The sequence below is a fragment of the Anser anser genome (assembly GCF_964211835.1).
Source record: "Anser anser genome assembly, chromosome: 12".
NCBI classification, from domain to species: domain Eukaryota; kingdom Metazoa; phylum Chordata; class Aves; order Anseriformes; family Anatidae; genus Anser; species Anser anser.
The window spans coordinates 3,613,915-3,639,378 of NC_139733.1; the positions used below are offsets into that span (position 1 = coordinate 3,613,915).

General features: G+C 45.2%; 1 protein-coding gene across 3 annotated transcripts in view; it reads left to right on the forward strand.

Moving 5' to 3' along the window:
• SUSD3 (sushi domain containing 3) overlaps window positions 1-25,464 on the forward strand; it is a 74,870-nt gene that overhangs the window by 13,628 nt on the left and 35,778 nt on the right. For 2 of the 3 annotated variants that reach the window (XM_083795976.1, XM_083795975.1), the window contains exons 4-5: window positions 16,926-16,995; window positions 20,695-20,768. In XM_083795976.1, the coding sequence (XP_083652102.1) occupies window positions 16,926-16,995; window positions 20,695-20,768 (144 nt within the window). Of the gene's footprint in view, window positions 1-13,472; window positions 15,166-16,925; window positions 16,996-20,694; window positions 20,769-25,464 lie in introns of those variants that run through there. The other variant, XM_083795977.1, reaches the window with a different exon arrangement.

Here is a 25,464-nt window from a genome sequence, read left to right on the forward strand (position 1 = left end):
GGGCGAGGACAACCCCAGCACCTGGTGGGGCCTTCACTGTGGGGATCTGCACTTCAAGGTAACGCGCTCTCTCTTCATTTTATTATTTTTTGTTTCACCACCATTACAGAGGGAAGGTCTTTCCTTGTCCTCCAATCCAAGACTGGTTCCCCCTAACAGCAGCTGCCGTGCTTACAAGGGCAGTCATGTGCCATTTGCAGTGCATTCAGATGGAAGGCTGTGAAGGGATGATAGTGGGACAAATATGGTGGGAACAATACTGATGATGTTTCCTTCACGTAAACCTAAGTTCTAGACTACAAAACTCTCTTACGCATAGCTTACATTTTTATGGCTGTTTTCTTTTTATAGCTGCCTCTAAGTAGACATCTACATTGGAAATTACAGGATTAAATAAATTCTTTTCTTTAGGGTAAACTTGAACTGAACTGTTGCATTCATATTTAAAGTAAATACTAAATATTCATAACCTTTGGCAAGCAGTTAGACATGAGATTTGGTTTCGCTTGTGCTATCATCTTCACCGCTGTTAATAATGCCTGTTCTTATCTGTTCTCAAAGCCGTGCTATTGAAATTGAACTGTATCACCAAATGCATCTCATATCAGCGTGAGTCGAGCTCGCAAGCACAGGCAGTGCCTTTTCACTAAGGTTCCTACAATCTACTACATTGTCAGGTCTTTTTGCAAAAGTAGTTGTATCTTTCCAGAAAGCTATACCAAAGAAAGCAGATCAGTTTCTTTCACCAGTTTTCATGTGGGTTGACCAAGGTAGAACATACTTTTGTGCTGCTTTGCTAATATAGAAAATCCATTTGTATTATAATTACAAGCTAGAATAAGAAGTTGTTTTTGTTGTTTTTTTTTGTTTTGTTTTGGTTTGGGTTTTTTTGATATATAGGTTTTTCAGTTATTCCTGCTATTCAAAACATTTTCTAGGGGGATGTGTGTGATTACGAGTTTACTGTTTTTAAAACTGATTATTGCGTTAGGCAACATTTCAAAGAAAAAAAATGGTAACAGCACAAAGGCTTGAGGCTGGTGTAACCATGTCTTGCTAAAAGCAAAATTTGGCATGGTGCAGTGTGTCAGGTTAGAGAAAGAGGGCGGAGTGAGAGCCATTTTCAGCATCTGTTTCCAGCCAGCTTGGGGACTTGGGCCAGCTCTCAGTCTTTACTTCCTCTCTTCCTCTTCCTCCTTTTGGTTTTGAGCACAGACCCTTTGGTTCATTTCCATCTCTAGGTTGTCTGTCTCTATGTGCCTGAACAGGACCAAGAATGACTGGTTGGGTCTGGCTTGGAGTCTTTGGGTGCTGTTGAGTGTAATTTCAAATCTAGCTCATCCAAGCTCATCCACTCATCCAAGTTGGGTCGTTAAGCAGCAGATGCTAATTTCCCATTAGAAGTGTTAACAGTCCATTTAAAGGCGGGAGACGAGCTTTGTTCTATGTTAATTTGCATGCAGGAAGACTGAGAGTTGCCTGCTTATCTCATTGAAGAGCTGTGCACATCAAGTCAGTGCGCTCTGAAAATATCCATGTGACAAACTCTACTTTACAAAACCCTTTTGTGGTTTCTTCTTTTGTTTTCGTTTCAGTCTTATGATAAACTGCTCCAGTTGCTTGCTAGTAGGCAAACCCTATTTCCTCCCTATGAGGTTTCCTTGCTTAGCATTGCTGTTCTTGGAACCAAACACGCTGAGAAATGCAGCAGGAGACCTGGATTTCATTTACTATGACTTCATTAATATAATTCCTTCAGGGGTGTGCATTCTCAACAAGTCAAGGGAAATATGCTTAATGAAAATGAATACAGTAAGAAAGCAACATACCATAATGCAATAGCAAAGCACTCTCAGAGAAAGGACACGTATCAAAATGGTGTAGCAGAATCTATCTCAGTCTGCATCGGCTTCCTGTACTGCAGAAAGCAGCACGAGTGGCCCAGGGCATGGTGCTGCCTTCCTCTGAGGCTGTCACCAAAGTTCTCTGGGGACTTGTAAGGTACAAGATACAGGGTACTTTGTATCAGATACAAGATGCAGGGTCAGGGCCCTTGTTTCATTCTCCTTCTTAATCTTCTGTCACTTGGAAGGAAGGAGAGCTTCCAAGGCTGAATAAATGGAAGTAACCAGCAGTATTTGTCAAAAAAAGCTGTAAGCTTAAGACTTTCATTTGTCCTAAAATCTGTTCTTCTGAGTACAGCTTGCTTCTGTGCAGAGGGCTAGCACAGGGATTAAGCATCACCTAAATCCTACTTATGCCTTCATATTAGTGCATAAGTAAGGCTTAAGCTGCTAATAGTCCCTTCTAGCTCTCTGTGTAGAGCCAAATTTCATATGTTGGCCATGATGAGGCTAGCGAATAAACTTAGTTGTGGCAGCAGCAGCCAAGTTTGAACACAGGACTGGATTTAAATTGGCCACTTGCCAACCCACCGTGTCATTTCTAGGGGTGGCTACCAGCTCTGCGGGGTGGCGATCGGGTGCAGGTGCTGCTGGCGTTGTGAAGCCTGCCCAAAGCCCAGCTCCTGGCCATGGGTGGGACCGGGCTGGGTCATGCACTGCCACAGAGGCCGGGTGTGTGCGCCCGGTGAGCATGACACGGTGAGTGATGTGGTTTGCTGAGCTGTGCTAGCAAACCATTTCCATCTTTCTGGTTGTAACTGCAAAGTAAAATACATTAGGTTTTGTGATGCGGGCTGTCAGATAAAGGCCATCAGGCCCTACCTGCTTCACAGTCACAAAATGTCTTCTCTGAGAGCAGCTCTTGCAGCACGAAATCAAGCTGGTCTGTTTGGAGCGCTTAGGTAGTTCCCGATCCCCAAACACTGAAGTGCCTGGCAGCTCCTGGGAGCTAAACCTCTTGGAAATACGACAGCGTGCTCAGTTCTTCCTGGCTCTCGCTAGGTAAGGCTCTTCTTTGATTAGCTGCTTATCCAGGAGTCACTGTCTATTTCTGAGTTGCCTATCATCCCCCTGCTGCACTTAATTAAGCTGCTGTCTTTTTTTTTTTTATTATTAACTTTTTAATGGAGAATAACAGATTAAGCAGTTGGAACAAAAATGTTTTTGTTACAGGAGGCATTCATTAACAAATCAATTAGGTATACTTAATATCATTCCAGCGCAATTTTCAGTGTGAGTGCTTTTCTATTAATTTTCCTATCCTGCTAAAATGTAGCATTATGCCAGCAGAAAGAAGAGTTGGCAAAGGCAAAAACAAAAACAAGAGAGCTGCCAAGTGCAAGCAAAAAAAGGAAGTGACAATGCAAGCAGACATAGCGAGTATTCAATAATTTATTCCCTTCCCTAGAAATGGGATGGACTTTGACAGGTGTCTAATTCCGGAGATAATGAGAAACACAGCGATGAGGGTGAAGAGTAACATGCAGTAACGGTTTGGAAAGTCACAGCATTCCAGGAATGAGCTGACTCCAATGTGAATCTTTCTCCACCACCTGCATTTGGGCCTTTGGTACAGTGCAAGGGCAGTGCAAGTGATGACTGAGTTCTTTATTATGACTGAGCATCATGGTCTTTGCAGTGAGCAAGGACCTCTCAGCACCAAGACTGCAGAAAATGAAAATGAAACCTCTCATAGAACAGTTTTTACCAAATCTTTGTCACCTCTCAGAATATGCAGAGGGTATGAGAAGTGTTGAGGCTGGAAGCTATGTTTTTGCTAGACGATGTGTTGCTTTGTAATACCTCTGTCCCTGAATTTCTGGTGAGCTTCCACATGATCCAGTAGGTTGTGTACTGGGTCCAGCAGGGCTTGAGCAGGTACAAAGCAAGTGAGAAAGGGGAAGCAGCAAAATGAGCAGTCCTGGCCTGCTGTGCCTGTGGGGAACCGTCTGCACAGCATAATCTGGCCCAGCTTTTGATAGAGGCAAATGAGACTCATCCATTCAGCTGGATTATTTAGAATTCACTTTAATCTTTTCTAAGTTTCCTAGATTTCAGTATGCTTGTTTGGTTAATTCATTCTCCAGTCTCTATTTTGCCTACTAGGGGATTTCCGTAAGGCTCATTTCATTTTTCCAAGAAGAGGAGCACGAATGTGAGGTTTTAGGAGAACGATGCCACCATCTCAGAGCTTTGCTGTGGGCACGTGAGGCTTTCTGCTAAATGCAAACCACATGAAGTCCCGCGAGGTGAGTGCAGTCGGGCAACTGTAATAGCCCCTGTATGTCTAAAGGTGGTGTGGGGCAGGCAGAAATGGGAGTCACAAATCTTTTTTCCTGTGCTCATTGATTGCCTTGGCACTGATAGATGCTTATAGCTGCTTCTGAGAGGAAGACAATAAAGTTACCCATTTCTTGTTTGATGCTGGAGCTATTTGGAGAGAGAGAAAACATAGTAGAACACTGAAAATGAGGAATACGTGTTTATGTTCATTATAAACATCTTTACAGAGGGAACAGAGTAATTACTGTGCCGGAGCACATCGGTGCTGTGTTTGTGCCAGTCCCCCTTCTCTGCAAGTGGTGGATTTGGGAGGAGAGCACCTGTATCCAGAAGGGAACAGTTTTCTTGCCTGTAAGGGAAGATTTTTTTCAGCTCTTTTCAGGGATTAAAGTATGGAAGTACTTCCTAGGTGTCTTGAAAAAAATCTAACGCTGTACAAGAGACACTTGGAAGTGCTTTTAACCATACAAATGTCTTAGACATGGATCCCTTTGTAACCTCTGTGAGAGTTACAGTGTGCCATGCCAGCAGCCAGGGGAGGTAGCGCTGCTGTTGCTGCTAGCCTCAGGGGAACTGCCGAAAACTTGTGACATGGATTCCCTTTAAGCAGCTACCCAATGCACTATATTCAAGTGGATCTATTTTTTTTTCCATCTTTAATTTCTTCCTCTCTTTGTCTTGCTGTTTCCCATAGCTTGCTTTCTTTTATTCTGTGTCAATGCAGAGGAGCCTGTTTTAGACGAACTCACCTTTATTTAACAGTCATTCAAGTGCCACTGGCTACTGTGGGCTTTGTTCTCCTGCTGCAGCAGCCCTGTGGTTGAGCCAGGTAATGCACAGCAGAGGTGGCGGTTCTCGGTCCTGCAGTGTGGAGCACTTGCCACGGTTCCCCACGCACGGTGTTGTGAGGAGGCCGCTGTGGAGCCCCGGACATTTGTAACATTTCCACTCTGACCCCAGTTACTCCACTCAGCACGGCGCTGGCATTTGGCAGGGGGCGGGAGGCACTACCTTGGTGGTTCCTGCATGCAGCCGGCCAGGGGAAGCACTCAGGAGGCAGCCAGTTTGTTGGTATGAGGGGAGAGGACAAAACCCAGCCCCTTTTGATGTTCTGCTGTGTGTGAGGTGTAGGGCACACCTTGGAAGTCGTCTCTATCTCTGTGCCAGCCGACTGCAGCAGCAGGCTGTGTCACTTGTTCTCATGTTTCTGTCCCAGACTGCTTGTGTCGGGGCAAAGAGTATTCTCCCTCTTCAGCATCTTGTGCTGTTTAGACTGTCTTGATCAATAGTAATGCGTCAGTGCTTTCCTGGCCGGTGCTATTTTCTTTGTTCAGTGCCTTTAACAAGCTGGAAGAAGAAATATTAACCAATATCAGCTTCGGGCGTTCTTGAAGTTGATGTTAGGCTTGTGTTTGTGTATCCGTCAAGCACTGCCCTTTCTAAATGAGCAAACTGATGATGTTGCAGAGCTTCTAGCAATTATATTTGAATATACCACATAGGGACTGTGACAAATTCATTGCATGAAGTGAAAAGGGCAAAAGGTTAAAATAAAAAGGGCTTAATGATGCATTGCTATAAGACATTTAAAAGTGCACTGGGGGTCTGCAGGACTGTAAAAAATGCTGAGCATTCACCCCGAAAAAATATTTCTTTGTAAAGAATGACAGTGAGCAACTCCTTAGCTGGTATAAATAGATGGATTTAGTTACAGCTCTGTTAAATTTAATTGAGGATCTGACTATTTACCTTTGTTTGGTTTTGAAGCATGAGATAATTTCTGCCTCCTGTCAAGCCCCGGATAATCAGGGATTTCCAACGTGGCTTTAGCTGTCCCTAGATGTACACAAGACTTGTGCCATTGTTCAGTTTCATGGCACTGTTTCCTCCTTGCAGCGAAGTTTATGGGGCTTCTTGCTCTTGTGCCTGCAGTACAAGCTGAAGCAAGGGAAGAGCACAGACAGGAGAGCCCTGGCTGCCCCAGAGCAGGGGCCTCTGACCCTACCTTGCAGCACAGGCTAGTAGCTGCCTGCACGCTAGGGGGTTTTGCTCTCTGCAAAGAAATTAACTAGGATTTATTTTTCTCCAAAAATAATGTGAAACTCCTCCCAGGCTTCTGGCTCCAGGCTGGATTGCTTTGTGCTGGGGAAGGCTAGGGCTGAGCAGATCAGATCAGCTCAGAGCAGGGACCCAGGGCAGTGCTGGAGGCAGTGCGCGGTTCGAAGCTGCTGTTCCTCCCGTCCTGCATAGGTTGTGACCGGGGCAGTCGCAGTCCCGGGGCATCCCGTCAGCTTCAGGTCAATCACACGAGGCAGGAACGTTGCAGTCGTGCTGTGAGCTGTGGCTCGGCACCCCCAAACCCTGTACTCTGCTCTTACGTCCGTTGTGGCTTCCAGCAGTGCAGTGCTGGAGAAAAAAAAAGCAAGAAAAAATATTATCTAATCTTATAGAAATTGTTTACTGATGTGCTAGATAATTCTGCATCATTTAATCTGTTTGGGTGTTAGTTGTATCTTGCTCAGACTCGGGTCAAGCTGCCAAAACAGCACAAGGCAAGGGAAGCTGGCGGTGCGCTGTCCGCGCGGTGGAACCCCGGCTGCCTCCACTTCGTGTCGCCTGCACTCGTGTGCTGGGTAAAGCTGGGGGTGGAAATGGGGGTACCTGGGTAGGGTAAAAATATATTTTCCAAAATGATCACTTTGTTAAACATTTTTTGAAGGTTAGTGATTGTTTTATGGTATTTATGGTGTTTGCATCAGAAGGATGGAGTTAAAGAAATGCTTTGGAGCCTCTGGTTGCATGTTCCTGCGTGGTGGGAAAGGCCCAAGAGCGCTGCCCTGCTTGGTCTGGGGGTGAACTGAGCTACAGTACTCACAGCTTGTGCGGCCCAGGAAGGTGGCAAAAAACAGTGCCAAGAAAAGAGGTATTTTACTTCAGATTGGCACCTGGCACAGGGAAAGTCGTTACTTACTTCTCTTCAGGGAGTCTGAGCGAGGACTCCCAGAATGAGAGACTGGGGCGGCTTCAGGATCTGTCACCAGTTTCAGATGTGGGTTTCTTGGGGGTGCGGTTCCCCGCAGAGGAATGGGGCTCAGCCAGCAGGCTGAGACCTCGAAAGTGGAGCTCTGGGGTAATTGTAGCCAAAGCTGAGCTGAGCTCAGACAGCGCCCCAGTGCGCTTGTAGGGCTGAGGGGGGTTTGTGGCTGCAGTAAGGAAAAGCCGACCATGTGAGTGACTTGTTCTTCACCTTCACAAAGAAGTGAAGCTTCTGCTTTAAATTGTGAATAGTAATTGGAAAGGAAATGTCCTTGTGGGTTTGGCCAGGCCCATAGGGCTACCACAGGGGTGGAAGCAAGGGGTCACTTTGGTGTCTTAGTCTCCCCACTGGAGAAGCGCAGGAGCTGGAGGTGGAGTGGTGGTGGGAGCAGGTGTCCCCATCCCACTGCCCCCACCTTGCTGTCCCCTCCGAGCCACCTTGGGACCAGGCTGAAAGGAAGGAGGAGAAGCCCTGGTGCAGATGGAGACACTCAGCCAGAGCCCCCTTGCCCCAGGGAAGCAACAATGATCCAGGAACATCTCCAGTTGTGACAAAAATGAGATCTCTTCTTCCCCATTTCTACAAATGTTATTAAGCCCTGCTGTCATTACCAAGCACATGCTGCCTTCCCTGGCAGCGCTGCCCGTCCCTCGTCAGATTTCTGTTGTTCTTTGACTGCAAATAGCTCTTCAGTTAATTTTCTCTCTTTACTTTCCACCAGCAGACAACCAGATACTACATTATTCTGCAATAACCACGATCTTTTTTTTTGCCTTAGAGATGATTTTTGTGTCAAATGTGTGTCATATTAGCACTTTTTCCTTGGTTTCCAAAGTCAGCGCGAGGCTTAGCAGGCTGATGTTTTACTCTAGGTCTGTAAGGGAGCAATCCCTTACAGGCAGTATACTAATGCTTTCCTCTTTTCTTAGAGATTACTTCCCGTTGCCGTTTTGAAGGGATAAAGCAAATCCGATGTGCCTCTCGTGAAAGTTCCTAAGGCAGACACTGGTATCACATGGGTGCAATCCCCTTCTTAGTTACGCAGAACCAAATCCCCAGGGACTTGCTTGCCACAGGGCTTTGCACTCGCACGTGTGCTGGCTTCGGTACCCAAATGTTACCCCGTGCTGCGCCTTGCCATCGGCTTGCCCAGAGCTGGTGTGTGTTCCACCAAGGGAATGGCATTTTTTTGAAATCAGGACCAATTACTTGACATTGGAGCAAGTTGTTCATGTGTCGCCTTTGGCTTTGTAATTACTCCTGTGTCTTTGGCAGGATTAAAACAATAGAAAGCAACCCTGCAAAAAAAAGGTAAAACTTGTAAGAATTAATGATTCTCATGTGAAAGGATGTAAAAAAAAAATAAATCTGTATCCTAACATTGGAACAATACTTTGGTTAAGAATTTCTGACAAAATTAAAACTAGTTTTCACCTGGAGGAGAACCATTAACCAGACATGGGAGTTGGACAAGTTCTAGGGAGGTAAAGCCAGGACCTGGTAACAGCAAGTGTCAGGGCTGGCAGCCGCTGCCTGTGAGAGCCAGAGCACTGGTTCAGGTGGTAAATGCTATGGCTCTGGTGCCTCTTCCAGAGAAAATGCTCTGAAGTTTTCTTCAGAAGCATGCACAAGACATGGTGACTCCTGCAGTCTTTCCCTGACTCAGGCTGAGAGCCAGCGTCCTGGGAGTCACGTAGGAATGTCAGTGTCTGAAGGCAATATGGCACTGTCGTAAACTGAGCTTGGTTTTTCTTATGGGTAATCAATCTAATTATTATCTGTAGAATCTCAGGCTGGATACACATTTTTAAAGTGTATTGGTTCAAGAGACCAGAAAGCTGATTTGTTCTCTAAAAATATAAAAATTGACATTTCTTGTCAGCCAGTGTCAAAATGGTTTATAAAGGGACAGGCTGTGGTTCTTGGTATGACAAGATGACAGCTTTCCTCTATATGACCATTATAAAAGTGCTCTGCAACTGAATTTCAGTGGAAAACTAAGGTTGCTAGAGGTTATCTGCATTTGCTTTGGAAATATAATATCGTTTTAAAGGGTGTCTGAATTTATATGGAGAACTGCATTTGTGGAGGAGAATATTGGCACCTCACTGTTTAGGGTTCATAGTGTCCTCATTTCTTATTCAAGGCAACACAAAAAGCTATTTTCAATTTCAGTAGCAAATGTATGAAAACTGACATTAATGCTTTTAAAGTGGTGCTCAAAACCCACAGAAATTGGAATCCAGGAAAACAAACAGTGAATAATATGGCTTAGCAACAGCCTTGCAGGTAGCAGTGAGATATGGCACCACACCGCAGGAGCACGGTGACAGGGGACTGTAAATATCTCTGTCGAGGTATTAGCACCCCAGCTCGCACAGGGCAGGATCAATATTCCAATAAAACTCTGAGCATGAGAGAGAGGGGATTGTTTTAGCCATAAAATTGTAACACCTGTGTGAGCATTTGAGTAAGGGTTCTTCAGGGCTGCGTTTCTTGGTGCAGGTCTCCTCGAGCTGGCGAGGGATAGAAGAGGCAGGACTGGACTGACCGCAAACACCGAGTGAACACAGCTGGCAGCAGTGGCTGGGCTGCCCTGGCAGAGGAGGGCTTGCTCGCACACAAGTCCTGCAGCTCAGTGCTTGGTTGCAGCTTTCAGTGCTGACACCATCACCGCAACGTCCTTTATACAGTGCGTTAATAGGGGAATACGGAAGCATGCTCTGTAAGGCTGGAAGGGAGCGTTCTCGTCACGCACCTAACAAATGTCATCAGGGTCCCTTTAGTTAATTTTTTAGAAAAACATCCACTTCTGATGTAAAAATTGCTGGAGGTTGCAAATTCACAGCTGCATTTAGGAAAATCCCCCTTGGCCATCCCCATCAACGTGTGTGCCGTCTTTGTAGCACCACGCTGTGTGTGCTCAGCTTGGCTGGTTATGCTGTAGCTGGTTAGTCCAAGGAGCCAAAAAATGTTTAGTCCCTGACCTTAGGTATTTATAACTGCCCACGAAGTAATCCCATTACTCTTCCTCCAGCAAATCTATGAGATTTCTTTGTGTGTGTGATATTTCTACCATGCTCCCCTGAGCCATTCCCAAACTAATAGTCTGCCTCTCCTGTCAACACCAGCACTAGGCATGACACTTCAGAAGCCGGCAAACCTGTGCCAGGTACAGAAATAGGAGGATTTTCGAGCTGTTTCTCGATATTTCTGTCTCTCCAGTCATAGCCAGTGTTCATCTTTGTGGCCCCAGGCAGCACTGGGAATACCAGACCAGGTGTTTCTCTGTTTCAACTCTGCAGCCCTCCTCAGCCCCAACTTGCTGCCGTCCTCCGGCCTCCTGCAGATTTGGTGCACACTTGGTACACATTTGGTGCTTTGCTGTGTCAGAATGCCTGCTGTCAGTCTGCAGGCAGCTTACCAAGGGAGCTGGATTTCTCTGCTGTTAGCTGCTCTTCTGTCTTTGTGTCCTTAGCAAGCTTTGCCTGTGATGATTTTCTATTTTATTCCAGGTCATCAGTATTCATATTAAATAGTTGGATGTCCAGCACCAGTCACCACAGGAATGCAATAGGAATGGAGACGGGCCGACGATGATCCCTTGGTTACGGTTTGAAGGCTGTCAGTCTGCCAGTCATTAATCCATGTTAATCCTTTGGAAAGGAGGATTGAGATTCAGCGCGGCTCACTCCAAGAGGGGGGTCGGGAAATCCAGCAGGCTTTAACTTCTGTACGTTGACTTCCTGCCTCTAATTGATTTGTCTTCGTTTGTGAATGTCCCTGTAGAAGCAGGCTCCTGAGCAAAGTATCATACTCGGTACTCATTCTGGAGTTGTTGGGGTAGGCTGGGTCCAAGGGAGGATAAATGGGGGGAATGAGTGTAGTGTTGGAAGCTGAGCAGGAGAAGGCTGTTTGGATAAACTTTTGGGTTTGTATCTGTTTCTGTCGATCTGAGGGCGTTCTGGATGTACTTGTTCTTGCTATTGACATGTGGAGCAACCAAGTACAGTTACCCCTGTTTCAAAGATGGATAGCTGTAAAGCTCAGTTGATCCCAGATTTGTAGAGGTGCTTACATTTGTAGCTCCTATGTAATAAGAATTAGGTACTTAAATAGGAATAAGGCATACAAACACCTTCGTATAGCTAAGCCAAAATTCTTGCCCTTGTCTACAGAGGGAAGACTTTGGAACTGTAAAAAGTCAAACCTGTTCCCATATCTCAAGATTATATCTCAACCATTTGATCTATTCTATGGGCACTTCAGGGGCAAACTATTACAGGCATGAGACACTGGCACACTGACTTAGAAGAAGAGGCTTCAAACTAAAAAGAAAAAAAAGAGGAAAAAAAACCCTATAATCAATAAATCTTTGTTTGTTTAAAAATAAACCCTAAAACTTCATCCCGTAGCAAATTACAAAAGAGCAAAGAATGGATGACTCATTTTCTTGTCACTTAGTGTTTTTTTTTACATAATCTCGAGCTCCAGGAAGCAAGAGGGCCAATGGGATCCTGGCGTGCATTAAAAGGAGTGTGGCCAGCAGGTCAAGGGAGGTGATCCTCCCTCTCTACTCTGCCCTGGTCAGGCCTCACCTGGAGTACTGTGTCCAGTTCTGGGCTCCCCGGTACAAAAAAGACAGGGATCTCCTGGAAAGAGTCCAGCGGAGGGCCACAAAGATGATACGGGGCCTGGAGCATCTTCCCTATGAGGAAAGGCTGAGAGACCTGGGGCTGTTCAGCCTGAAGAAAAGAAGAATGAGAGGGGATCTCATCAATGTTTATAAATACCTGAGGTGTGGGAGACGGGGATTTGGCCAACCTCTTTTCAGTGGTTTGTGTGGACACGACAAGGGGTAATGGCCACAAGGAAGTTCCACACCAACTTGCGAAAGAACTTCTTCACGGTGAGGGTGACGGAGCACTGGGACAGGCTGCCCAGGGAGGTTGTGGAGTCTCCTTCTCTGGAGATATTCAAGGCCCATCTGGACGCCTACCTGGGCAGCCTGGCTAAGGAACCTGCTTTGGGAGGGGGGTTGGACCTGATGATCTTTCGAGGTCCATTCCAACCCCTACAATTCTGTGATTCTGTGATTATGTACCAGTATTGACTTCAGAGGAGTTTAGAAGCTACTCAGTTCTCTGTCCTGGAGTACAAACTGTAACGTGGCACGCTTCTTTCATTTCTAACTTGTTCAGTTGACCAGAAATCTAACTCTTGTTTAAGGTGAAAAGTGAAATTTTAGTTTTTAGACTATGTACCAAGCACTGAGTGCTTCTGTGGGAGCCACCAGAGGCATCTCCAGTGGTGTCCTGAAAGACCTCTGACTTAGGGAAATATTTGGTATGTGTTATTGATGTTGTCCATTGCACTCATTTGCCCATGTTAACTGAAATAATAGTCTCTGCCTGTGCCAAAAGTACTGCATTCTCACAAGGGAGACAAAGTAAGGTCTATAGATAGATAGGTACATATATATAGATAGAGCTGATACACTAAAGTGTTTTTGGAAGATTAGCAAGCTCCTGAGCACAGTGCTCTAATGCCTGATATAAATCACATCCGTGCTGAACAGATGCAGCCACCTAGAAAAAGCAGGGAGTTAAATTGCTCAGCGTCTGTGGGGAGGGAAGGGAACCTGAGAGGTTCGGAGAGCTCTCCCTTGTGCTCCCTGTGCAGTGAAGATGGGGATTTGTGAAATGGAAAACAGCTTTAAAATGCATTCTGAGGTGGTTCTGCTCTTTTCTGGGCTCTCTTCTGAATTCCCGTGTTGAAAACATAAATACAAAAGTCAGTAAACCCCAAGATGGCAAGCTGGATAATAAAAATGTGTTAGGGAAAGATCTGTAGGCATGAGTTAGGGTCCCATTGTATTACACGCTGTGTGGGAACCAAGAGCCTTTGCCTGGAAGGGTTTGTGTTCTGCATAGAAAAGATAGCAAGGGAGAAGGCAAACTGGGACAAAAGGAGGCACATTGGTCTTTTGTCCCTTGCCATTTCCCTGATATTATCATGTTATTGAAGGACTTGGAGCTTGACAATTGGAGCATCTGCAGCGCCATCCGACTGGGAGTTTTCCCAAGTGATCCGGCTTCCTGCAGCTCGGAGGGAACCTCGCTTCCAGGGTTAGGCAGGAGCTTCAGGCTGAGTCAGACACGGCACAGGAAGAACCATTTGCTTCTATCCCAGCTAAAAACCTGCATTTTGAGGCAAGTGAAAATGTGTATCACTATGGTACATTCATATGCACTGTGCATACATAAACACTGCTTTTTGGTTTGTTGCTGGTTTTTGTTTGTTTTTAAGAAAGAAAGAAAAAGGAAACAAACACTCAAATGAAGCTGGCCGGAGTTGCATGCAGGCGATGCTCAGCTGAATGGCCTGTTCTCTTTGTTGTTGCCTCCTCACCTGTGCTGGGAGCAGGCTGTGCCCCTGTCTGAGAGCTCAGCACATCATGTGCTCTGTAGAGATGGCATGATAAGCCTTGCCCGAGCACGTCTCTAATATGCAATATTCAATCAAACAGTGGACTCTGTGCCTCCTGCCACTAAAAGCCAGCCACCTGGGGCCCGGCAGAGGCACCCGGTGTCCAAGGCTCCATCACGAGGACCTGGAAGGATTTCTGGCACGAGGAGGGTGATCCAGAGGGACAAACGCTGCCTGAATGTCCCGTGTCGGCCCCAGGAGCTTCCCCTCAGCTCTTGCTCTTGCACAGGGAATCCAGGAAAGGCAGAGCCAGCCCGAAGGAGAGCAGAGGGGGTGGATCAGCAAAGATGATGACAGGACACTTTTATTTATAGTCTAACTAAACCACAGAGAAGGAGCTGTTTGGCGTGTGAAAGGGGAGGGAAATCACACTCCCCCTTCTCAGCCCCTTCGTGCGGAGCAGTGGCAGCTCGGGTTTGGCTCTGCAGAGGTTACCTGTCCCCTGCCTGTTCCTGGTTTCCTCAGAAGACAGGTACCTCCAAGTCCTCAAAGGAGAACACATAGCCAAGCCTCATGCCTTGCTTCAAAAGTGCAATTTGCTGCTTCAGCCTGCTACTTGTACAATTTTTTTTATTCTCCTTCTCACCCTGACTGCCAATTGTGCTTTATTGCAGCGATTTGGAAATGAACTCCTTAATCTTTCACATTGTTAAGAGAACGATGGTAACTTCACTTCCCACTTCGCAGAGAGCAAGAGAGAAATGATTACTGCACTATAATGTGATACCTGCTAAATAGGGGCCAGAGCAGACTCCTGTCAGTGAGAATTTCTCCTCTTGAACTGCGTGGGATGGGGAGGCTGAGGCTTTCTTGGCTGTTTTGTTACTTTCTGATAAGCTTGTTAATATCCAAAACTATCACTGGTAAAATGCTTGCAGTAAAAGCCACGGATTATGGTTGCTAATCATAAGGTGAGCCAGTATTCAGAGCAAGCAGGGCTTCTCTAGGCACAAAGAAAACCTGTACCTGCCAGTGGGGCTGTGCGGGGCTCCTAAAGAAAGTGCTGGGAAATGTAAATAATGGGAGCTGCTGTAATGCAGGGACATTGGTTGCTGGAGTGATGACATACCAGCTGTAAGGAAAGGCAGCGATTCTGTAAGATACAAGAAAACGTCCTCATTTACTCGGTCTCTCCAATTCCAACAATCTGCTGCCAACTGAAATTCCTGACGTGAGCTATAGATAGGTTTCCAGATAACTGCCTCAGTGCTAGTAGGGGAATAGAGATGAATCTTAAGGAACTAATAAGAGCAAATAAAACGTTTAGGAAGAAACTTTGTCATTTGTGCCTTCATCCCGTGTAGCTGGAAGTGGCTGAGTACATCACGATACTCTCGGGGACGTTACTTTCTTTGGAAGGCATTCAAATGCCTGCCTTCATCTTCAGCAATTTCTTCCAGTGCTTTCTCAGGAACCTGCTGGAGCATGCCAGCATCTCTGCAGTGTTTGCAGGTTCGTTAACAGAACTAAAGGAAGGCTGCTTTATAGGCAGAGACGTCTTGTGTGCCATAGCACTCTGGCTATGGGATATATTGGTTAAATGGCACTGCTTTCTAGTAGCTTTGTGTGATCGTGTCACTGATTTCCCCTACTGGGTGCCTTTGGTCAAAGCAGCTCTCCGAACAGGCACGGGAGGTGGTGGCCATCCTATGGCAATGTAAATCACTGGGCAGTTCGTGGTGGGAACGGGCATTTGGGGTAACATGAACCAGAAAGGAAACTTGGTGGGAGGTGAGGGATCCTTGGAGGGCCATACTGAATGGGTGAAAAGTCTGCAGGTGCTGAGCTGCCAGGCTGGGAAACAGCAGGTAAGTGGGATGCAGGCACAGGGAGCTTGCCTGTGGTGTCTGTTTCAGTATTTGTTCCAGCACTCACTGCTTGGTGATGTTTAAGGGTTGGATTGGCAACACTTCTGGGTGCTGGATTCGGTGTTCGCCCTGTCTGAAAGCAGGACTGGGGATCTCTCGTGATCCCTCACAACCTGAAAGAGTCTCCGGTTCTGCAGTGGCTTGTAATTTAACCTTGGTAATATTTGGTGTCACTCGGGTTTAATTAGGTTCAGGATCAGATTTAGAGCAGAAGGAGAGGAAGAATAATAAGTGCTGCTTTGCTCGGTCTCCTAGTGCATGGACTGTTAGTTATCGTCTGGTGGTTTGTTGCCAACGTTATGTGTATGCCAAAATAGCATAACTTAGGTTGTTTTCCTTTAACCACCTTACTTGTGAGAGTATCCAGCTGAGGCTCCTGTATCACAACTGTTGTCTTCAGTTTCCATATGGGAGACCAAAATGTCAGGACAGAAATGGCATTGCTGACTGTGCAAGTGAAGTTATCTTGGTTTTAGAATAATAACAGAATACAAACCTATGCATAAAACACAAAATCGGTGTCATCGGTGTCACACTGCAGGAGGAGCAGGTTCAGTCCAGCAAGTTGCCTTGGTAATTCTACCTGCATCTCTCAATGGGTGTACAGAGGATGTCAGAGCTTACCCGTGGCAGTTTGGGCTGGAAGCCTGCTCCACACCTAACAAATCCTTGAGGCTTGGACTGTCCCCGAGAGCCACAGGGCCAGCAACAGGAACTGCGAGGTGCAGCAATCAGCTGCACTTGGGGACTTCACCTTTTATTCCCCGTCTTCTCTAAGAGTGAGAGTCTCTTTTCTATGAACTCAGGGCAACAGACATATGGGAGTCATCTTGAAAGAACAAACCTAGCAGGAAGTAAAGAAACTTCTCGGTTATTTAAATAAGGAGTAAAGGCCAGAAGGTGCTGTGTGTAGCTGGAGTTCAGTGGTCTTCTGTTGTATGCTGCACTACATCAGATCTAGGAGAGATTTTATGGCTCTGAACACTGGAGGTGACTGTAGTCTACAGAAAACCAATGTTTATGGCATCTAAATACTGCTGGGAAATTGTCAAGTTCTGTCCTGAATCTGGGGCTTCACAGGGAAGGATTTCTGCAGGACTGGGTCTGTAGCTGTGTAGAACCCAGTGCACTGGGGTATTGCCCCAAGCAATTCTCTGCAAAAATCCCCCTAAAGCAATATCATATGGGGTCTCCTTTAAATCCCGTTTCTTTTAGTTTTTCAAGTACACGCAGTAAACAAGTGCTGTGGAACTGTGTTGGGGTGCAGAGTGTCTGCAGTGCTCTTTCCTCTGGTGAGCAATAAAAATGTTTCCAAATCTCCTGTTTTGTTCCTGCATGTTCCAGATGTGCCATCCTGCCACTCCTGGGGCTCCACAGAAACTGGGCTGAATGCAAAAACTCCCACAGAACTCAGGTTAATATATTTCTCCTTTGTTTTACCATAATGAATTAGTTAAAATCAGGAGAGCTCTTCTGGGGGAAATATTCACTTTATGTTCTACTTAGTTTTAAAATACGAAATCATCTCTCAGTTCTCTCCTGTTTATTGTTTCTTACAAATGTAGAACAGCCTCTTACAGAACATCCGTGCTGCAGTCTGAGGGAATTTGCTTTTATGCTCTTTAAAAACCAAGCAAGCACAAACTGCCACAATATTTATGCACTTAATCTAGATGGGAGATTTGTATGTGATGATGCAATGTGAATTTTTATATGTGTGCATCTATCTCTATAGAAAAATTTTTTATCCAGTTCTAATTGTAGTATTTCAAGTGTATAGGAGTGGGTCTGTTACTGATGTAAAAGCTAAAATTACAGAAATAAACTGCCTGTTTGGATTTGGGATTTAGATTGAACCTCCTGGTCTAGAGAGGCTTTGCTGGTAAGGTCTCTGATATGGCAGAAGCGTGATTCCTAGCCCGGGGTGATGGTCTAGTAAGTGAGCAGACTCTGTTTCTTTCCTGTCTCTAAGGGAACTCTAAGGCTTGCAACTTAGGCACTTGTGCTGCACTAAATTTTGTGCCAAGTATTGAAGATAGAGATTAAGACTGCACAGGAACTTGCACTGATGGCGTTATTGCCAGAGGCAAGGAGATGACTGGGCTGCAGCCGGTCACTGCAGCCGTCCCCTCTGGCCTGACTCTGTCTCAGTGCTTGCAAAGCTGATGTCCTGCTTGCACTCAGCACTTGGGTGTTCATGTAATGTGGTGGAGCTGCATTATCTTGAGAGCTGAGAGCATCAGTAGCCAACAAAACATCCCTACTCCCAGAGTATGTGCACAGCTGCTGTGGGTGTAATCCACTCGGACAAGATCCTGGGGTGGCAGCGGTAGGTACTAAATGCAGCTGTACATGATATTAAAATTGACATAGTTTTGTGTTTTCTTGGAAACACTGTCAGTCCCTTCCGTGCCTTATTTGAGCTATGCTTAGCTACAAAGGAAGACCCCTTTGGCTGCTGATGTACCCGGGTACATCTGCTTTCCCTCAGCTGTGCTGTGCTACTGCAGCGATGGGGATCTTGCTGCTGGCTCTGCCCAAACCCACCTGGTAAGGGCTGAGTACTCTGAGGTGGCTGAAGTTTACTTCCGTTATGGCTGAAAAAGCTCTTTCAGAGTCGTTTTTTATAAGAAAACTACAACAAATACATATTTGCCCGAGGAATAAATGAATAAAGGTTTCTACGATCACTTTTCCAATACAAGGAGGAGAGATGCCCTGAAACTGCTCCATGGTCTTCCTCAGTTGCTGAGATGTTCCCTTCCCTGAATTCTTTATGTGATCATACATACCCTCTCTATTTTTAGGTTATGCTTTACTTCCATTAGTCTGCAGTTTTCCAGCTTTTCTTTTCAGAAATTGAAAGGTGAATTTAAAACAATGAAACACCACTAAACTCGATTGGGTCTAGAATTGTGGTCACATAATTTTGGATTTGTAGCAATTTATTTCTTCTGCTTTAACTTTCTAACCTCAATGGCAGCACCAAGTCAAGTACTTCTCACGACTCTTTTCAGATTGTTTGTTCCATTTTATGCAGCTAGGTTAAATATAAGCTAGTTTAGGGATGGGGAGAGATGGGGATCTCAGCCTGTGATCATAAATCATCCTGAGATGAAGCCACTGCCAGTCAGCAGTTCTCCCTCCTGATCTCTTATGGGCCAGCACCAGAGGAGATAACATATGGTACCATTAGGCACCACGTTTGTTGTTGGCTGAAGAGTACACTGGGATTTTATCCATGCCCAGAAGCCAGCATGAATTTTTCCGTGTTGATCATGTAGCAGCACAGGGTGGCACTGATGGTGACGGTGTTGTGATGGGCACTGCGGTGAACCGGCTCCTGCCCGGAGCAATGTGCTGGGGGAATTTGTAGCTGAATGCAACCCACAATACACCAGAACTTAGCAACCACATGCAGAAATAAAAAAGCAAGCTTAGGAGTCTCAAAGTTTTGTGATCTTGGCGTTAGTAATTTTAAACCATATCTTTTGGATTTGAGTTCTCATGCGGATTTGGAACCATTCAGGTTTTTGAACTCTAGCAAGCTTCATTGTTTATACATTTTTCCAGCCAGGTTATTGCTCACTAGATTCCTGATCTGTGAGAGCAGGTCCACCTGTGTGAGCCCCAGCAATCAATTTGTTGGGAAGGATGAAGCCATACGGTGTTTCCACAGATTTCGTTGTCATAAGGGCTCACTCTGTGGACAAGAAGTACTCAGTGGCAAGAAATTCTGGCTGCAGGGGGAATTGTGTGCAGGATCTCAGCACATAAAACTTCAGCTTTGTCAGTCATGTGTCTACAGGATGAAAGAAAGATGAATGTGCTACTTTGGCTATACACGCTTTTTAAATGGAAAGTTTGTCATTTTGACTTAGTAGCTCAGAAAGTGTCCAGTTCTTGGTATTTTTAGGACGTATTCATGTACCACTCAACTGTGGACAGTCTCCAAAGATAGGACACAGTTCTACTGCCTTTTCACTTAATGCAGTATATTAAAGACTAAAGCAAAACAGACAACCAAAAAATGTTGTGTTCCAGCAGCCAAATCGCTAGCTGTGCTTGGAAAACTCTCTTGCAATTTTAATATACCATAGATTAAAGTTATTTGTAATCTAATTTAAACAGGTGTAAATAATTTCCTTTAAAATCCCAAATTGTACACGGGAGTGCTTCTCTCACTTCTAAGTTTTTTTTTTATCTTATTCTCCCTCATTTAAATAGTTACTAAAGCTAGTCATGTTATTAGTCACTAATAATGCATTTTTTTGTGTCAGTTAAGCTACAGTGCCAGTTAACAATCAGCGAATAACATATTCCGGATTGCAATTTTTGCTGGAAAGGCTTTTGGACAACTTCAAGAACACTGCACATATTTACAGAGAGCTTCACAGACCTTGACTGTCTGGGGAAACCCTCACGAGCAGGAGCAGCAGCATCTGCCTGCTGTGGCCAGCCGAACTTAGTGCTTTTCAAATTCAGGAAAATATTTTTATATTTGTTTGTGTGCTTTGCTATTCAACCAGCTCCAGCTGGCAGTGACCTCTGTAGCAGAGTGTGGTTGGCCTGAACCCCAGTATAGGAAATGAATTGGCAAACCATGTACAATTTCACATATTTATTCCTTCTTTTCTCTGCCTTTGTGGCCAAGAGACGGGGATCCTGCAGTCGGTGGGGCGGTGCAGTTCCACACGTCCGAGCACTTGACAGCTGTGTTGCCTGGTGTCCCCGGTCACTGAGGAGCATTGTAACTTGCGCACTGGCACTAATTTTCATTTTTCTGGTGTTGTCTGAAATATAACTTCTACTTCTTCCTGCCAGTTCTGTCTTTTTTGACAACGGCAGCATTATTTCTTAACCATTTCAGAGTCTTGAGATGTCTGGCATGGAAGAAACGTTCCTGCCAGCTAAGCATTTTACCAGGATGGCCGGCCTGCCTTTTGGGGGGGAAAAGTTCTGCAGACAAGTTCAGCATTTGCTTTATTATCCAATTTTATTAGCTTTAAGTGTGTATGTGTGTGTGTATATATATACATATATCTATATGGCTTTACATGTTTTAGCTGATACTGTTTGCTATTTTCTCTCTCATGTGCTTCTGTCCTCCCAGTCTTTCAGGCTGGCACTATGAGATCCTGTGGGTGTCCACCATGACTGCGGTCAAGAACACTACACCAGGAAAAGGTGAGTTTTCTACTGCTGCTTTCCTTGAAACTCGAGAACATTTCGCTGGAGGCTATGGACAAGCTTCTCCAAGCCTTTTTGCCTTTTTCAGGTTTAAATATTTCTTTACTATTTCATTCATGCCTGCGTTATGGCTTGCAGATGACATTATATTGCTCTGGTGTCAACATGTTCCATTTGACTCTTGGGGCTGCAGGGATCAGTTTAGGCAGCTGTGATCAGAGGGCCAAAGAAGCTTGCTGACCATGCACAAGGGATCTTGTATGGCTGCTAATGAACTAATAACTTGAGTTTTCTCCTGACGAACGGGTTGTATCTCCTGGCTGCCTCTCCATACCACACTCTAGCTGAGAACTGGGAAACATTTGGGATTTATGACTGCAATGAATCTATCATTTGCAAAAAGAGGTGCAGCCCAGTGTGAGCATTTGCAAGGCCTGGTACACACTGGAAAGCCCCCAGTATTCCCCCGAGTTTTCCAGATCAAGGTCAGTAGTTCAGTTAGTCATGGGACTGCAGGAAGCCTCATGGGGTTTCTATGCTGGCTGAGGCAGGATACTTCATTTATTTATGCCCAGGGAGTTGATCCTAGCTTCTTTTGCTGTCTCTGCCTGTTTATATGAGAATGGAGCTGTTGGTGAGCTGTAGCCAAAGCCCAGCAATTCTGAGTAAGCCGAAGTAAGCTGGTTTGGTGACATCACTTGTAGAATGAAATATTTTCTGTGAACTGAGCTCCTGATAGACTTGTGTCAGAAAGATTGCTGTTCTTTTTTTTATTAGAGGGAAGATGCTTCTTGGTTGAATTAGATGGACTTGAGTCCAGCTTACTTATTAGCACTTGTTAATATAATTTAATATACAGGTAACTCTAACAACAGCATACATCAGTAATAGAAGAGGTTTTTGCTTCAGGCCAAATATTTAAGCTATAGCTCTCCTGTTCGTGCCCTTACATGGTAGGCTCTAACAAATGGTTATTACAGAAAACTGCCTGCATAAAGCTGCCTGCATAAAGTGTAACTGTATTTTATACAGAGTAATAAATGGAGAGTGAGTGGATCCACTTGACTTATTCCAGCCACCAGCAAATGTATAGCTTGCACTTTCAGAAGCTGCTGACATATCTCTTCATAACTTGTGTCGGGAATATATTTTCTTCATGGCTGTACTCATTAAAAATAAGCACCCGAGGTTTCACAGAGAATCAAGGTACAAAGACTGAGTGGATACAATGAAGTAAAGGTACTAATTATGGGAGGTAAGTCAGCAGGATTTGGGGTGCTGCCAGATCACACAATGTGTTTTGGATGACTGTAACTCCAGGGGTTAGTTTGTGGTGGGAAAATAAAATTAGCATAAATATCCTAATAATTACTTTCCTTGTCTGTGAAATCAGATTGACAAGTCCTGTGGGGAGAAATAACTCTTTTAACGAGTCTGCAAAGGTGATGACTGCTGCACTTGTTCTTGCTGGTATAAATTTGGACTTTCAGGTATACGTTGTGTCTGTCCTGGCTATTTTTGTTGTGAAGAGAAAAAAAACAGGATGTAGAGGTGTGCATTTAGTTTCAGTTTAAACAAAATAGGTACACTCAGGAATGTTCTTCATGCCTTTGCTTAGAAGCCTTCTTGGTGAAAAATGTTGTGCATGTTGAAGGTGCACAGGCTCAAATTCAGCTGTGATCTGAAGCCAAACTCTTGCTGACCTGAATATTTTTTCACTTACATGTAATAGGGGTGAGCTTTCCCCATCTTCTGTGGGATAATTTAAAAATTATCACTTGAACCTTGGGTTTATTCATGGGCCTGTCAGCTTTCTCTGCTTTGTGTACTTTAAAACAGACAATCTCACTCCTGTTGATAACATTGTGACCCTATATAAAAACTGTCTGTGGCATGGGACTCAATATCCTGTTGGCCTCGCACACAGTGCCTCGCAACTTCTCCATCTTAAACCCTCCACATTTGCTCGTGTGCTCTCAGCCCCGAGGCAGGAGGGGTAGCAGCTGAGGAACAAGCACCCTCGCTGGGGGGGTTAATGCAGAAAGCCAAGCTCCCTTCTGAATATTGATCACAAGGTGTCGTTGAGCAAGGTCACTGATTTCTTCTGCCTATTTTTGGTAGCCCATGAGGAGGGAAGGGGTCATCCTCGCTGAGAAACAAATCTTTCTCCCCCTTGCTCAGAGAATTCTGCTACTTGTTGGTAATGCCAGGGCACTGGGAGATGTGTTTCAGCAGAAAGCTGCTTTTGTTTAAAATCAACAGCGCTCTGATTTTCACAGCAGATCTACTTTCCAAGAGCTCTAGGTCTTAACTAGAGAGGAAAATCCCACTGCTTGCTTGCATTTTTATTCCTCCATATAATCCGCCTACTTAATGCCCCACAGCATCTTTTCTTCTAAACTAGCTTCTGGTTTTTGGAACTGTTTTCACATTTAGATATTAAATGTAAGAATAAAACATATATATATATCCTATTTGTTAGATCAAGCCTCCCTCTTGGCCTCTCAGCCTGAGTGCCCCGATATCTGGATGCCCCATGGTTTATAGTATATTTCAGGCAAGGGTTCCTGGTGTGAGTTTAGCTCCATTCGAAACCTGATGGGAGTGAAAATAGTTCTCTTCTTCAGTGTCCAATTTCCAGTAGCCAGGAGCGGGAGAACCTGAAATTCACCCACTTCTTCTTCAGCTTCTGCCTGCTGCATCCCCCCAGGCATGGTGTCCATGGGCCTCCTATCTGCCCTGCAGGTACCACGCTCCTCAGCTCGGCAGCTCAGCCCTTCCTCAGATAACTGCCATCAGCTCCCAGCAGATGGACCCTGCTTGTGGTGAGCTGTTTTCTTATCCCTCATCGAGGCACCGTCGCATCCCCTGCAACCTGCTGTCAGGCAGTTTTTTGTGGACTGTCCTCTGACTTCTCTGTCCTGATGAAAGCCTGGAAGTGTCACACAGACACTTTTTTTTCATTTTTTTCCTTTTGAACGAGACACTTGCTTTGTCTCTTCTTTCCCAGTTCCTCCAAGAATTCCCCGTTATTTATTTCCTTTTACTTTGTGTGTGTTTATTCCAATACCACGCCTCTTAAAACCATCTCTACAGGCTAAAATGCTGGTTTTGGGGCTTAAATGCAGAATGTGGAGGCTCGGAACAGCTGAGGCTGGTTTGCAGTGCGCTCATGCACATTCATAGCAGGGCTCAGGGCTGTTGAGCCCTGTGGTGCTGTGCAGTGTGCGTGTTTGTGATCTGGGGATTTGCATGTTCTTACCATTTATTTTGTTTTCTGATTCCTAGGCTCAGCACAAACAATTTAAATGGGAAAATAAAAAGCAAATAATGATAATTCTATTATAATTTTAAGAAACTGAGCTGGGAAAGAAAGTGTGACATCTGCCAGATTACCACAGGCACCAAATCCCAAACCAAACATGAACGTGTAAGGCCATGTCTGCTTAACTGTAACTGCGCTGATTAGCACCGAACAATGCTCAAGGAGAGGGCTTGCGTGCGAGTGCACCCAGTAACATTTTATCTTGTACTGAAGACACAAATGGCTGTTCTCAGAATGTTTGTTTTTCCAAGCTACTGGCAAAACTGCATGTATATTGATGCCACTTGGCTGTTGCACTGTGTTTATTCTTTTCTGTTGCAGAGGGAACAAAACCCTCCCCTCTTCACATTAACTCACCGTTTTCAGGCAGTGCTCTGGTGGGATATACACAGCTGCATGTTGCTGTGCTTTCCCCACCCCGTGTCACTGCCCCGTACCTTGCAGCAGCACAAGGAAATACAAGTTACTGAGCTACGGCCTCATCCTGAGTCCAGCACCTCTCCGACATCTGCCCACGTCTCCCAGGGAGAAGCGCAGGGTTCCTGGGCAGAAGGAAGGTAGAGCTTTGGGTGCAGTCTGTGAGCAGACCCCTGGCTGTCAGCCCTGTGCTGGTGGCAGCCCAGGAGCAGGTGGAGGAGCTGTGACAGCTTGGCCTGGAGTTTGGCCTGGGCATGCAGCTTGGCCTGTGGCACAAGTGATGCCGCAGGTCCCCGCATGCTGTCTTCCTTACTCAGAGGAGTTCCCTTGATCACGCCTCTTTGCTGTGAAAAGCAGCTCTGTATCTCCCATCTTTAATCACTTTTCTGTTAGGGCTACATCCTTTCCTGTTATGCCCTAGCTGCTTGCAGTCCTTTGAGAAGAGGTTTTGCTGAAAGCCCTTCTATGAAAATCCAGGTAGAAAATATCAGCTAGATATTCCCTGTATCCTGTCCTGTTGACTTCTTTAAACATCCCCAGAGGATTTTTGAGATACAACTTAATTCCATTTGTAAAAGTCATGTTGACTCTTCCCCAGTATATTAAATGTATTCATGTTTTTACTGATTTTATTTGCTAAAACATTTCCTACTATCATGCTGGTGCAGATTTTAGGCTTACCAGCCAATAGCTTCTGAGGCCTCATCTGAAGGAAATCCTTCTGAAAAGCTGGTGTTGTGTGCTCTATTTCAGGCCTTAGCTAATTGAGAAGATTTTAAGTGAAATGTTATGCATCAGGCTTAAAAATTAATGTGCCTGCTTCATCTTGAGGGTTTTTTGGCCACTTGATGAATGCCACCTGCTATCATTCTTTGCCTATGTGGTTCACAGCATCATCTACCATCTACAGACCATCTTGTGTGTCCCTTCAAAGAGGGATTCTGGCTTCCC